The following is a 15,324-nucleotide window of genomic DNA, read 5'->3' on the forward strand; positions in this document are numbered from 1 at the left end:
CACAGTTTAAGTTTGTAAAATCACTGCACTTAAAGTCCTTTATTATTAAATAAACACTGAATAAACTGAAAAGCAGCTACTTTACACTTTTTATTAGATTAGTTGTTTCGTAGCTGCATGAAATCCTAGAAGATTATGTCTTGTATTTATTTCCTTGCATTCCCAAATCCAATTAATGGAAACCATTGATTTTGTTGATATTAGTTGGGCTCATCTGAAAGGACAAAAAAGTAAAAGGCACTTTTCTAACTTTTTTTCTTTCTTTTTTCTTTACTCTCATGGTGGATGGGTGAACACAGGTGGTAAGTTGGAAACAAACATGCAGGTTTTTGCTTCATTTGATTCTCATGTGTGTCTGTTTGTTTTAATAAATGTTATTTCTGACTCCTCTGACAGTTTCTGGTGGAATTGTTCAGCCTAGTGGTAAGTAGTTCACATTAATCCTGTAAATCCTTGTTAACAGTGAAAGTATGCTTACTGTGCTTATCTAAACATTATTATACTTTTTCTTTTTTCTTCTTCTTTTTTTTTACTTTACAGCTGGCACAGGTGTTGGTAAATATGTCAAAATCCTCTCATACTGAAATATACCAAAAATACTCAGAGGTTCATGATTTGGGCTTCATTCAAACATTAAACGTGACAAAACTTTTACTTTTGTGTTTCCCGTGTGACAGTTGGAACGGGAGTTGACGCTCCCGCTGGTGGTAAGAACAGCTACCTTTTTCCTTTCTATACGTATTCAACATGTGCCATTAAGCAACTTATTTCAATGGATCTTTTAACAAAAGCTTGTAGCATCTGTAAATCTGTAATGTCTATGACAGGGGTGTCAAACATAAGGCCAGGGGGCCAGAATTGGCCGAATCCGGCCAACTGGACAGCTTTAGAGGAGGGCATCAATTTTGTTCTTTTAACTGTATTTTCAGTTAAAACATTGTGGTTTATATGTAAGGGACAGTTTGGACAATGAGCTACCAGAACTTTCTTTGTAATCTCCTTACAGTGTCACACTGTCAGATTTATTTCATTTACTACAACAGCATTTGTTTATGTTATAACAATATTTATTTCTTATCTCTGGGATTAAATATGCAGTTTGTCATACCTGCCCTTTTACATTTATTATTACTGAAATTGCATTACTTGTCATTTTGACATATTTTAATGAATGTATCCGTTGCCTGTGTTTCTAGTTGACACTTCACGCCAAGTTCAACCTGGTAAGTTTACGTTTTTTAATCAAAATTGGGCAAAATGTACTGATTAATTTGTAATTTATAAGAAAGAAAAAAGGGAAAATAAGAGTTAAGTTTCACCCTATCACGCCTCACTCACTGGCCACAAAAAGGTGTTTTAACATTCCTCAGAGATTTTCGTCCATATTTACGTGATGGCATCGCACATTTGCTACAGATTTGTTGACTGTACATGGATGATGGAAATCTCTCGTTACATCACATCCCAAAAATGGTCTATTCGATTGTGTACAGAGAACTCAAGAGAAAAATGACAGGAGGCCAAGCTGAAGATGTTAACTTTGGAGACAAAGTTAGAGAAGCGAGGCTGAGATGGCTTCGACAGTGAATATGTTGGACAAAGAATGTATTAAAAAAAATGGAGCTGCCCAGATAGAGGAAAAGAGGAGAGCAAAAATGATGGATATAGTGAATGAAGACATGCAGAGGGTTGGTGTGACTGTGGAGGATGCTAGGAACAGGGTGAGATGGAGGCAGATGATCCACTGTGGCCTAAAGGGACTGCACAGATGTACCTAATGAAGTGGCCAGTGAGTGTAATTCTACCCATTCTTGTGACTGTAATAGTTAAAGGAACTAAACACAATATGCTAAATTAAATTAAATGTATTTAAAATGTCAGAATAGTTGAGGATTTTAAATTAACTGATCAAACTGTTGTTTTCTAACTGGTTTTAATAGGTTTTCCTTTTTTTACCTTTCTTTTTTTCATCACGCAAGTTGGGCAGTTTATTATTCTATCTGTTATTTTAACTGGAGTTCAACAACAAGTCAAATATTTATTATTTTATTGATTCAGGAGCGCCGTGTTGTTTTAATCCCTCAGTCTCCTGGATGTTTTCTAACTTAAAGTTCATGAAAGTATGCTGGATCCATCTGGCCACATGGTGGAGACCAATACAAACATACCCGCTGTGGGGCTTTTTCTCTTTGACCGTAAAAGTAAAAGGCGCGGCTGTTTTCAGGTCCTGGTGTTGGAACAGTTGGAAAAGCACCCAAACCATTTATACCAGGTAAAGAGGAACTAGATATTTTAACTATCACTCATTTGTACGATAAAGCATAAGATATTGTCTCTGATTCTCTTGCATGTGATCTGTTTATGTTTTCCTTACTCCTTCGCCACAAAATACTAGATGTGCATTTAAGGAGTTCAACTGAATATTGTCTGAATTTAGTACATAATATTTTAGCCATCTGTAGCTCACACCAAGCCTAGATGTTTATATCTGGATTTATACAGTTTGTAAATGAATTTGTATTTAAAAGTTTCTAATTATTAGAGTTGTGCATTATACATATGATCAGTATGGCACAGTTAAAAGACTAAATTGTGACATATCACAGATTAATTTCAGCACTACTGTCATGTTTGCTGCTGCTGCTCATTACTTACACAAACACACAGACAGCATCTTACCCTGTCATTTTAGTCTCAATCCAAATATTGATTAAATTGTTTTTATAATCACATCCACTGTCAAGCTACACACGATGCATCCTTCTTAACGTGCACTCTCTGTGCAGACAGTTAACGATTCTTCAGCCTGGATCAATGAAACCAACAAAAAGCTGCATCAGGCCAATTATACCTGCAACAGACTGAATAGTCATCAGTTTTGTGCATCTGCTCGTTTGCACTTTTAGGGCATTTTACCTATTGTGCACTTTTTTTGCAAGCTTTGATGTAATTTTTTTTTAATAGAATTGTAAAACTGCGAAATTTTGTTGGTAACAGGAGACTCTCCTGATAGATAATTAAAAATAAAAACAAAGAAACATTTTTTTACTAAGATTAAAACACACGATATGACAAAAAATTAAATGTTAAAATATTATAAACTCTCAAGATAAAGTATTTGTTACCTTTACATTTTTTTTATTAATGTAAAGGATCATCAATAACACTGTGATACCCGAGTAGAATCTGTTATTATTTATGTTGACTGTTGATTTTGTTTCTCACTTTTGTCTGATGCCTATCGAGTAAATCTCAGTTTTTCCCAGTATTAACATGGCAGGGATTTGAAATTCTACGTTATAACATGAAGTCTTCTGTTTGACGTTTATTCGTTTGTGCACTCAGGGTAAATGTTATGCCCAAACTGTTGATTTAACTAATTTAACAAATGTAAATTTTCTATGTAATTTTGTTACATAAGTACGTATACATTCAGTTTCTACAGAGTACATTTTATTTAATGATTAATCACTTGAATAAATAAACCTTTTGATTTTTGGGGTCTTCTATTTTTACTCCCTAGGTACTGGCTATCCTTATGGAGCACCTTATGGAGGCAAGTTTCCTGTTTAAGTTTATTGTGTTTTGGCTCTCATAGATTTTGTTTAAAGAGCAGTGAGGTATATTTCTACTCTTTTTTTGTGCTTTAGTACCTTTAGGCACTGGACCCGGAACTGGACCCGGAACTGGGCCTGGAACTGGAACACTGCCTGGAGCAAAGCCTCTGAAACCTCCAGGTACTCGAATCCATTTCTACTTTGACCTTCAAGCAACCAAACTGTTTTAGTAACTAAAACTACTTTTTAAATATACTATAAGACTAAAGCTGGTGCAAAAAACTTGCCTATAATCGTTTCTTTATCTATGAGAGACACTCTAATGTCTTATAATTATGGTGTAATGATTTTTATGCAAAAAAACAAAGTGGAAAGACACTGGATGAACAAAACCGTTGTATGGTACGTCATACAGAACAAAATAACAAACATTTAAAACTGTAAATTCTGAATGAATGACTGTACAATATGTTTTATTTTAACACAAAATGTAGTCATAGTCAAAGTGAGTAGTCAAAGAGTACTGAGATGTATGAAAGTTTCAACTGTCAGAATTGAAGAACTAATAATGGAATAATTAGATAAATACAGAGCGTGATAACTGCTGTCATGTTCGTGTTTTTGCAGAAGCTTGTGCACATGCAGTCTCAGCATTGTTGTGTTTTGTGTTTGTAGCTGTGGGTGGTGTTGGAGAGAGGCCAGGAATCCCACTGGCTGCAGGAGGTTATCAAGGTCAGTGAGCCCTAAGAAAATGTACTTGCAGGAAACTAAATTATTATAACGTATTAGTAATTTTTAATCGGGAAATAAGAGTGCATCCTGCTTCTTAGCAGGACTTGTTGAAATCAGGGAACATCGTATTATCATTAGACCCTTTTTGTAATTCCTTCACTGAGCGTAACACCTTCTCAAACTGTAGGAGATGAGTTATCTATTAGATAACAGGACAGGGTTACATGATTCAGGGGATACGCTCTGCTTGGACAAGGTATATATAAAAGGAGGCGAGCCTGTCAGCATTGATGCCTAATGTTTCCCTGACTTTAAAAAACAACAACAAAATCATCCAGTCCAGTGCACAAAGTGACAGTTGGTGAAGAGATGTCATCTCATGGCACTTCCTGTGCAGGAAATTGGGTAAAATGCTGATAAGTTGCTGTGCAGGGTGCAGCGTATCAGGAATGAGAAACCACTTTAAGGAAGGAAAACAACTGGGGGCATTATTCAAAGAGTTTCTCATTCTTTATGTGGCTCTCAGTCCTAAGCAGGATGGCTATAGTAATAGATTAAAGGGTCATTGCATGTAAGCCAGTTTTCTCTGTGTGACAGGTGGAGTTGCGTATCCTGGAGCTGCAGCTAAAGCGCCGAAACCAGGTAATGTAACAGGCCTGGTACTGCTGCAGCACATCAAAGCAAAATGTAAACATGGGAAATGTGCTGTGAATGTGTTTTCCTATAGCTTGTGGCCACTGTGTACTTTATGTTCGAAACACAGTTTCCCAGAAACAATGTTTGGGAAACGTCCACCTCACTTCCTCTTCAAATTAAGCCTCAAAAATTCAGTACTGGATCTTTTAAAGTAGTTTTTGTTTTGTTAGCAAGTTGCTATCAAACCAAAATCACTAGATTTACTCAGATTACTTGTATCAAAAAGACACTTTGTAGACATTTACAGTACCATATTCTCTCTCTTTAGCAGAGTTTGTTTACCAGTGAGCAATGTGGCCTGAAATAAAGTGATTCAGCCATTTTTTTTTTTAAATCCAGCTTCTGCAAAGGCAAGCTCCACCAAGGGCAGTAATCCCTGCAGTATTTCTGTTCCGTTAGGAGTCTGTAAATGGAGCAAGTCAACAACACATCATTTTGCCCTGGAGACCATATTACTGTGCAGAACATCACTGTGGGATTGTTTGAAGATAACACAACCCCCCTGGGGAGTCCTGCCCTGAAATAGCAAAATTCTGCCAGGGGAAATTTGGATGAGGACGTTAATGTGACGTTAGCTGAGCCACTGGCCACATGCCAGTTTAGGGCCTGAAGCAACAATGCTGGAGTAATACACACAGAAAAAAACTAAAATCCATAGAAATATGAAACTTAGAAAGTTGGATTTGCTGTATATCAGAAGAAAAGAAACATTTGAATTATTTCTTTATTGTCTTTTAATTTGAGCAGGCTACGGCAATATTGGAGGTGGTGGAGGATACCAACAAGGTGAGGACCACAGTGACATTTTTACCACTCAGTCCCTCTCCTTTTTGTTCTTAAGCAGTTTAAGATGATGCATATTTCTGTTCAGAGGTCCATAGCCATATTTACACTTGCACAGCTTTTAGACCTGCCTCTTCTTCTCTTCCTCTGCCCACCCGTGATGGATCATTGCAATCACACAGCAGCAGCCGACAGTGCCGCCTGCTCTCACTTCCCCACAGATACTGCCCGGCTACAGCTAGTCATAAAAACTGTCTGCCCTAATCCATCTCCCAGTGAACACAGGCACATCCGTCTGTGTGAAATGTTACTGCAGATGGTTTAATAGCTTTCATTTTTGCAGCACAGTTTTTCCATCAGGGAGGTTTGCCAAACTGAGAGATCCGTAATTATGAAAATCAGGTCAAGTTGTCATATTCAGAGTAATGCTGGGTTGTTTAATCATAACTTACTTGTAAAACATTTAGTGCAAATGGATTTACTGCCAACACAAATAGATTCTATACATGAATCCAATTCATATCGTCTGATATATTTTCTATCTGTAGGCCTGTGAGGTCTCCATTAAAAATGTTTTTTCAAATTTACAGGTGTAGTTCCTGGTTACAGAGGAGGATACCCCCAGCAGTACTACCAAGGTAAAACAACTACTTCCTTTATGCACATTTTGATTAAAGTATATTGATGAATTCACAGCACACATTAAGTTACATACTACCTACTACCTGTTGTTGGTGATAAACACTTCTGTGTAGTGACCTTTTAAGGGCGCAGGTTGTGCCATAAATCAGTGTTGACAAATGACAAAATAGAGCCATTTATCTTTAGAAGGTGGGATCAAAGGCAGAGAACAGTGGTAGGATGTTTTAAGAGTGTGTGGCTGTATCGGAGGTGGACTTTCATGCAAGAATAAGAACTCCAAAAAAAGAGGCTCTAATACTACTTTTCAGTAAAGCAGACTGAAGTATACTCATGAGCTACTTTATTAGGTGTACCTTGCTAGTACCAAGTAGGACCAATTTTACCTTCAGAACGACCTTAAGTGCTTGTTGCATAGATTCATCATTCATTCATCAGCTGTATTGTCGCAGCAGACAATCTTTCCAGCCTTCTGTTGTTCAAGAAAAAAGAAAAAAAGATGCAAATCTTGGTTGTAACAAGTGGTTATTTGAGTAACTGTTGCTTTCCTGTCGAATCATGTGGTGATTCTCCTCTGACATCAGCAAGGCATTTTCAGCCAGACAACAGCAACCTGCTGGATATTTTCTCTTTTTCAGCCCATTCTCAGTAAACCTTAGACATGGTTGTTGGGGACAATCCCAGTAGTTCAGCAGTTTCTGAAATACTCTGACCAGCCAGTCTCACAACAAAGTCACTTAAATCAAATCGTCTTCTTTCATCATTCTGATAAGCAGTTTGAAATTCAGCATGCCGTCTTGACCCTTGGCTGATTAGATATTTGCATCAACAAGCAGTTGAACAGGTGTACCTAATGAAAAACTGTAATTCACAGAACATTCATAGCACTGATAAGTGCATTGGTAAAATAAACCTGCCTCCACCGAGCGGAGGATTTGGCGCACGGATGATTGTTTAACTGTTTGTCCTTGTTTCTGGATCAGGAGCCGGATTAATGTTGAGACGCTATTACCCAGGTAACAGGCAGACAGGAAACTGCCTCCACTTTAGAGCTTTAAAGAAAAGGAGAGGGGAGCAACAGAAGGTTTCACTTTCTTGCAACAATATTCACACGCCATTAATGATTCAGAAACCACATTAGGAAAAATATTACCTGATTACCTCATCGGTATTTATTCTTCCCTCTCCTTTCCTTTATGTCGGCCACTTTCACGTAAACGCAGCTCCAGCTTCTGCACAGTTTCCATGTCATGCTGATCATGCTCTCTTACTCGTTAAGCTACAGTAGAGATATCTACTGTATCCTCTTATCCAACTAAAAAAAAAACATATTCAACTTTAAATATCTGGAATGTTTTAGTTTCATTTGAATTTGATTAATTATTCATAAATATTTTTGACTATCCTAAACACTGAAGGTTTTTTTTTTTAGACCAAAAGGATTTGTGAACTTTTCCATTTTAAGTTTAAAATAATTAAACAGGTTAACCCACATTTAACTGACATTTCTTCAGTTTAAGCAGACAAACCTTATGCACCTCTATCCACAAGATTAAATGTCGGTATTATAAATACAAAACACAGACAGGAGAAGACTACTGTCTGCATAAAATCTGGTCACTTGTCTGCACTGAAAATGTGTCTGGAACAAACAGCTCAGCTCTAAATTTAAGTGCCTCCTGTGCGATCCTCTATAATGTCAACAGTTTAATTCTAACCACATCCTGGCTGAGAGAAATGAATCCACCTGTGTGACAGACCCAAAGTGGTTTCATCCTAACATTGCTCTGCTGACACCTACTCTTGTATTTGTCTTTCCTGTTGTGTAGGATATGTGCCAGCCCCGCTGACTCCTCAACAAGGTACCAAAACTCCACGTCCTCTCATTACATTACTTCACACATGCAAAAAGAAAACATCATTTTTTTGCACATTATAAAGGCATTGTTTCAGTGAGCGACTGTTCCCTGAAGCTCTGCTCATTTTCCAGTTCATCTCTCATTAAATCTACTTTTTGGCAGAGCACGCCAACATGCCAGATTATCGAGATGAGTTTGGTGTGTGCTGGTCAGTGCAGATGGTGCAGCTCAGCCCGTATGATGAACACACCATAATCTGTATCTTCCTGAACTAAATTACTCCTGCGAGTGGGATAATTTCATAGAAAGCACATGCTATTTTAGAGGCTATAATATCATTCGTTGGCTCACTCAAAGTACCTGACATACAGCTTTCAAGGGCTTTCAAGTCTCTGAATGAAATCTGAATTAGGTTTATTGACAAAACTTTAGCCCTGAATAAGCATGTGTTAGTGTAACATGTTACTTATAACGTAACTGGAGGATCATTAAGAAGATTAAGATTAAGAACTGTAGACGGGAAGAAAATGTTCTTGTGCCTTGAGGTGTAGGTCCTAATGTGCTGCAACCCCCTGCCAGAGGCAAGTGACTTAAAAAGCCCCTGTGGGTGAAGTGCAGATTCCAGCCAGTTGCCTTCTTAGTAGAGCAGACAACATGGCGCAGTCAGTCTTTGTGTTTGGCAGCAACATATAAGGTGGTGATAGAGATGTCATTAATCACAAGATGAGGCATCAAATGCAGAGGCGTAAACAAAAAGTGAACCTTAATTCAATCTGATTTCAAAGTCTGATAGATGATGGAAACAAAAAAGGGACACAAAGAGTACAACAGATGCTGAGACAAAACTGGAGGGGAGACAACCCTACACATGAGAGTAACTAGGAGAAGTGGATGACAAGATGCAGGTGAAGATAATCAAAGACAATTACACAGGAGAAGTAAAACTAAAGTCAAGAAGCTAGAGACGGGTATCTATCAAAATAAAACAGGAAGGAAGAATTGTAACTAAATGGGGGAACACAGACATGTGAATGATCTTAACATATGGGATCAACACAGTAAGAAGAAGATAAGATAGGAAACAACTAAAACTTTAATTAAGAATAATTTCATGTTTCTATGGTGAACGTAATTAAATCATGTAGCATCTGCATGAAATTCAGCAACTTAATTTGGATCATGTCATCTCAACAAGATCAATCTAGTAAGAGTGGTTTGTTGCCTGGACTCACGAAATTCACAAGATCACATTAGATGTCAAACTGCAGGAAAATCGCTGGAGTTTTAAGAGGCAGACAACTACACCCACACCACGTGTATGCTATCGCTATTTATTGTGGTTTAACCTGTCAAGGACAAAAACGTACAGAAAATTCTGCATCAAGCCTTGTAATCATAGTTTTCCTAGTTTTGTTAAGCCTGGCTTGACAGCTTGGTGGCATGATGGTTAGTGCTGTTGCCTCACAGCAAGAAGGGCCTGGGTTCAAATCCACAATCTGGCTGGTTTGCAGTGTGTAATTAGAGTTAGGTTAATGGGTAATTCTAAATTACCCATGAATGTAAGTGCAAATGGTTGTTTGTCTCTATGAAATCATCAACCCTCAGATTGGTTCATTAAGCAACACTAGCAGTTATTGCCTTGATTAACAAAGTAGTCGTTCAAACAACAAGATTTCATTGTGTTAACTTGTGTAGAATGAATTAAAATAAATTTCACTTTATATACTTCAATAAATCACTTCAAGTCAATGTAAGTATACTACATTGATCCAACGTAATCTGATTACATTAAACCACCAAATGCCAAATGTGTTGGTTTGACATGGTCAAAAATGGGTTATTGTACTTGGTTAAATCACATGGAAAAAGGTGCCATGATTAAATTGTATTCATCCAACAACAGATTTTTTTGAGTGCAGGCAGACTCATCCCCACCTTTGATTAGCCTGATCGAGGTAGCGTCATCTGCTAATTTCATAAGGTTGACTGACTGGAGGTGGAGCTGTTGGTATGCAGGAATAAAATGAGGGGAGAAAGTATGTAGCCTGTAGGGGAACTGGTGCTGGTGGTCTGAGACATGCATGCATTTTCATGTCATACCATTACATGACCAGTGAGGGTTTTCACATCCTTCCTTGGGCTGGTGTATAGTGGAGCAGTCCCACAATGATGTGACAAAATGATCTTTGCTAAAGTACTTGTAAAATCAGTGTGCCTTTTAGCAGCCATCCTAAAAAGTATTTCACAGTCACCAGGACTCAAAAACTTTATATTTAGAAGTTTATTATAAATATTATTCATCTCATCTTGGTGGTGTTGATTAGATTAAGATAAAGTTCTTGTCCAGTATATCAGCAGCTGTCTGTCATATATCACCTACCTTATTAATATAACTTGCTGAGCCGGTCTGCAGTGCAAACTTCACTAGTAAATCCATCTACAGTTTAATTTCCAGCACCCGTGTTTGGAGGCAAGTGTCTCCTGCCTTAAACGGCATCCTTACAGGGAAACGTGAACTTATCAAATGTGAACTTTGATAAGACATGCTGAGAAAAAGACAAGTTCTTAAACATTTATGCACTAGAAGAACGTTTTGTTGAAAGCAAATTAATCATATTGGGGGTTTTTTTGTTTTTTGTTTTTGAAAGTACCAAATTTTACACAGAGAAAGTTTTTTCTTGTAGAAATAGAAACAAAAACCCACAAAAAAGCCAAGAGAACAGTTGAATATTCAAATATATGCGTGGAAAATAGAGGGACAGATCTGCCCAGTGTCCAGTCGGATAATCTTCTGGCAAACATTAAGGCCAGTACCCTCAGATTGGAAACATAATAACCAATATTGTTTTGTTGTTTTGCAGCCAAAGCAGCAAAGTACGGTGCTCTGCAGGGCTTCCTTGGTGGCGCAGGTGGAGGAGGAGGCGGAGGATTCTATAGAGGTAAAAGACTTGTGCACATTGTTGAAGAAGCATCCTGAAAAACAGAAGTTGCTGCAAAGGCTAAAATGTTGCCGGTGTTTGCTGTAGGTGGCGTTGCAGGATGCCAGGGCAAATACTGTGGGAGGAGGAAGTAGAGGATCTCTCGAGATCCAGTGACCTCAAGAAACCATGGTGCTACTGCATGATCGAGAATGTACATTTTATATGCAAAGCCCCATTAGACAACCTGTAAAGATGTTTGTTTTTACTTACTTGACTTCAGTGTCTGTTTTTACACAAACCCACCGACCCAGAATTTTGTACATGTGACGTATGTTATTGACAGTGCCTTTAATCATTAACCTGTTCAAGTTAACCAAGTTAATTCTGTACCGCACCGGCCCACCATGTGTCGCTGTGTCCGTGCACGCACGCCTGCACGTGTGTGTATCGTTTGTTTGAAACTCTGTCTGTACCATCGGCTGTCAATGTCACCCACAAGTGATTTCCCTTTCTGCTTTAATCCTAAACTAAATCAAGGTGATCCGTCTCACTGGGCAGCACAGGGCTCGTCTGCTCCTCTCCAACCTGTCACAGGGGTGGGGTTGGTCATAGCTAGGCCGAAATCTGATGATATCCAGCCAATGTCAGTGCGGTTCCTGGCTCCCCATTTTCTCTGCTGCCATTTTTAGGCCTGCTGGGTATAAAGCGGTGGTAACTGGGGCTCCAGCCAACCCAACTGCTCTCACCAACTTTGCTGATTCTTGTTGCTGTGCAGTTCAGTTTTTGCAGCTTTTTTTTTTGTGTTAAATGTTGCCAAACACTTTCTGCTCAAGACAGTCAAAAAGCAGTGGGTTCAAATATCAATCAGACACTGCTTTGGTATGTACGCGACGTGTATGTGCGTGTGTGTTTCATTATGTGTCGTGTTTAAGTCTGCTTCAAATGTTTAGTCTCATTTACATTTATGTAACTGGTCATTATTCAAGATTTGTTGCACCATGATTTGACTCATAGCTTTTTTGTTATCAGGAATGTGTGAGCATTAAAAAAAACCAATCCTTTGCTTTTGCATTTATTCACTGTTATTAACTGTAATACAGATTAATACTTTGTTTTAATGGGAGTGCCGCTGTGTTTATGTGAGGCACAAAATCCCTGTTCTTTATTTACTTGAGCTGCTTTAAAAAAACCAAAACCAAAGGCTTTACTGACCAAAGGTTCATGAGCGCTGTTGCCAAGTGACCCCCATCTCTTCCCGTAACTGTGTACTGTATTTTGTACTAATTTGATGGCTTCAGTTCCTTCACTCGGTGCTGTGTAAGAACTGTCTTTGAGCCTCGCTGGGTCAGACCTTGTCTTATGTGGCGTGGGATACTCTTCATCTTTATTTAAAACTGTTTTTATAAGGAGGAACAGTGTGGTTTTGCACTTTTTATGTTTCCACGGCACACATGTGACTTGTTCCCGGACATCCCGGCATTTTATTTGCTTTAACAAATAACAAAATAAAATGTGTTTAAAGAACACGCGTCTTCTTATTCATTACTTCTTCCTGTCCGTCCTGAGGGCTGATCAAAATCACCTGGTGGGGAGTGTTGAATCAGTCCAACGCTGGAACAATAACCTGGGTTCAAGTCCTGCCTGTTTTAGAGCTTTTTTCATATGAGTTCTGTTATTGTTCCACTAGGAAAAATGAATCACTTATCAGATTTATTGTATGTGAAGGATTTCTTCTCTATAATGAAAACAAACCTCAGGTTAGATGCGAACACTTTGCCAGAGTATGGCGACTATGAGCTGTGTTCTTATTGTGCCAGCTGGAAGTAATGAACTCATACTGCTGTTCCCTGAAGATCTCCTGGGAGAGCCACTGACCCGTGATGCACATCCTGTAAAAGTAGCTTACACTGTTGTTCCAGGAGCAGAGGCTTTACTGCAGACATAAAACAATGTCACTGTGAAACTCTAGTCGAATTCTGTTTTTCTACAGCTGGCAATTACACATTTCTGTAAATCTGTTTGCTTGATTTTCCTAGTGTTAGTTAGCTTGCTTAATTTCTAACAGGAAATAATGTGTTTGTGTTACTTTAGCCAACATGTAATTGGTGTAGGCAAACCCTTTGTACATACGTGTACTAAATCAGTTACCTGGCGACCTGCCGCTGGGACAAACAGATCAAACCTCTGGCCCTGGCTTAGCTATCCCACTCCCATCTCCCCATACCAACACTCCTGATGCTGAACCAGCGCCACTGATTCTTGAAGAAAAAAAATACGTTTTTTTAATATCAAAAAATGTGTCTAATTGCAGGAAGCCCCTTGGGAAATACATATATTTAGTGATAATAATAATGATAGCCCACATAAACTGAGAATTTTTGTTAAAGCGTGCATTGCTCTGTGTATATTTTGCACACTGCCGGCTGCAGGTAGCTTTAAGAAGCGTTAAGTTCATCATTTCTAAGCAATGAGGATTTTAAGCAAAAATATTTCAACTTGGTGTCCACTAATGCTATACTCACACATGAGAAAACAGTGTTTGGAGACTGCAGCATAAGCAAGATTACTGTGATTTGTGTGCTTTGAAGACGGAGACCGGGTATGCAACCACCCGCAGTGAGCTGCCGTCCTCGTTACCATTTTATTGCTGTCTTTAGTGCGATAAGACTGAATCAGTCTGCTATGAATCTGCTGGCAATTACATGTTAATACTACAAACCTAATAATACAAACCTGTTGCCGTCTACATTTACATAAGTCATCCAGTGGAAGTGAGTCCCTTACTGCAAAGAGACGTGTTACAGAGGCGTTGAGGTCATCCAGACTCACTCACAGTTACAAAAAAAAAAAGGGGGGGGGGGGTCCATCCTCACCACCACGTGGAGCAGGTGCAGAGCCGAAAAAATGTAAACATAGAAAATAATTAACACACACTGCAGAGCTCCAGCTTCCTTATTTATTGCATCTAGTAGTGTGTGACGTTTCGACTACGTCTGCTTTTCTTCAGATAATGACACGTAGGACGGCACCATCTTAAATCGTCTGTGATAGATCACATGACCATGACCAATGGCAATAATATCCAATCAGAACCATGTCTTATATAGGTCTCACTCAGATTTATTCCAATATGTTGATAGTCTGTCTGCATTTGAATTTGAGTTTGCCATTTTATGTCCACTCCAGTGTCACATGGTAGACCGGTATCACCTGCAACTCAACTCGCCTCCGTATTTGTTGTGTGAAATTGGCACTAATTTCTGTGCGTTTCAGAATTGCTGTGAGACGGTGGTTGATTGGGTTCTTTTAACTGAAGCTAGTTATATTTGATTGCTCTTACACTCTGGTCCTTTGATATTTCACACTACAAACGCTGCTGTTTCACTTGTGGCTCTTTGTGCAGGTATGTTAAAAATTCCAGACTCAAGAAGGTTTGAATTAAAAATATTTCTTATGTTTGCATTCTGCTGTGGTTCTGTGTTTTGTACAATTAAAATTCAGAGATGATTCGGTGATATAATCATGCTGTACACACAGAATCCGTGTGTTACACTGAACCATAAACGAAACAGACGCGTTCACTGCGTTGCATTTAAGCAATGACTAAAATCAGTAATTACCATTTTGTAATTTCTGAATTGTGCGCTCAGGCTTCCGTTTCGTGTCTGCTTTACACTTCTTTGCAGAGCTAACTGATTTTATGGCTCCTAAATTAAGCCCCAGTTAATCTCATGAACAGCAAATTTCACGATTTAGACATCAAATAAAACCTCAGTTTTTATACTGCTGACTACACTGCAGCTGCTTTCAGATTTGTCTTCATGGGTTTCAAACCAGCCAACCACTTCATTTTATTTCCCTTCGTTCCAGCTTCTTTTTATGTTGCACCCTTTGTTTACACTTTGTTTGCGCTTCGATGAGACACTTAACAGCTACTTCCAGCACCTCCACCTATCCCATATCTCAACCCCTTTCGCCACTATCATGCATCAACGCGTTAATATTTTACCTGCCTTTCTACAAGAGCGCACTCTGTCTACTTGTAGTTATCTTGTAGTTACTATGGTGGCGTTTCTGCGCCGTCTCCCCCCACCTACCCCTCTCCCCTCCGTCCCTCCTCCACCAGACTTTAGTAAG

At 38.8% G+C, this 15,324-nt stretch overlaps 1 protein-coding gene across 11 annotated transcripts in view; it reads left to right on the top strand.

Annotated features, from left to right (window-relative positions):
- Window positions 1-12,711, top strand: part of elna (elastin a) — a 53,765-nt gene extending 41,054 nt beyond the window's left edge. For all 11 annotated transcript variants that reach the window (XM_084950557.1, XM_084950559.1, XM_084950563.1 and 8 more), the window contains 14 exons: window positions 396-423; window positions 541-555; window positions 678-707; window positions 1,197-1,223; window positions 2,225-2,272; window positions 3,524-3,556; window positions 3,651-3,737; window positions 4,233-4,289; window positions 4,887-4,931; window positions 5,733-5,771; window positions 6,359-6,406; window positions 8,237-8,269; window positions 11,128-11,205; window positions 11,293-12,711. In XM_084950557.1, coding sequence (XP_084806683.1) covers window positions 396-423; window positions 541-555; window positions 678-707; window positions 1,197-1,223; window positions 2,225-2,272; window positions 3,524-3,556; window positions 3,651-3,737; window positions 4,233-4,289; window positions 4,887-4,931; window positions 5,733-5,771; window positions 6,359-6,406; window positions 8,237-8,269; window positions 11,128-11,205; window positions 11,293-11,339 — 615 coding nt within the window. In that variant the 3' untranslated portion in view covers window positions 11,340-12,711. The remainder of the gene's footprint in view (window positions 1-395; window positions 424-540; window positions 556-677; window positions 708-1,196; window positions 1,224-2,224; window positions 2,273-3,523; window positions 3,557-3,650; window positions 3,738-4,232; window positions 4,290-4,886; window positions 4,932-5,732; window positions 5,772-6,358; window positions 6,407-8,236; window positions 8,270-11,127; window positions 11,206-11,292) is intronic.
- Window positions 12,712-15,324: the final 2,613 nt, after the last annotated feature.

This window comes from Perissodus microlepis, chromosome 14, assembly GCF_051167445.1.
Source record: "Perissodus microlepis isolate ML-2025 ecotype Zambia chromosome 14, ASM5116744v1, whole genome shotgun sequence".
NCBI lineage: Eukaryota > Metazoa > Chordata > Actinopteri > Cichliformes > Cichlidae > Perissodus > Perissodus microlepis.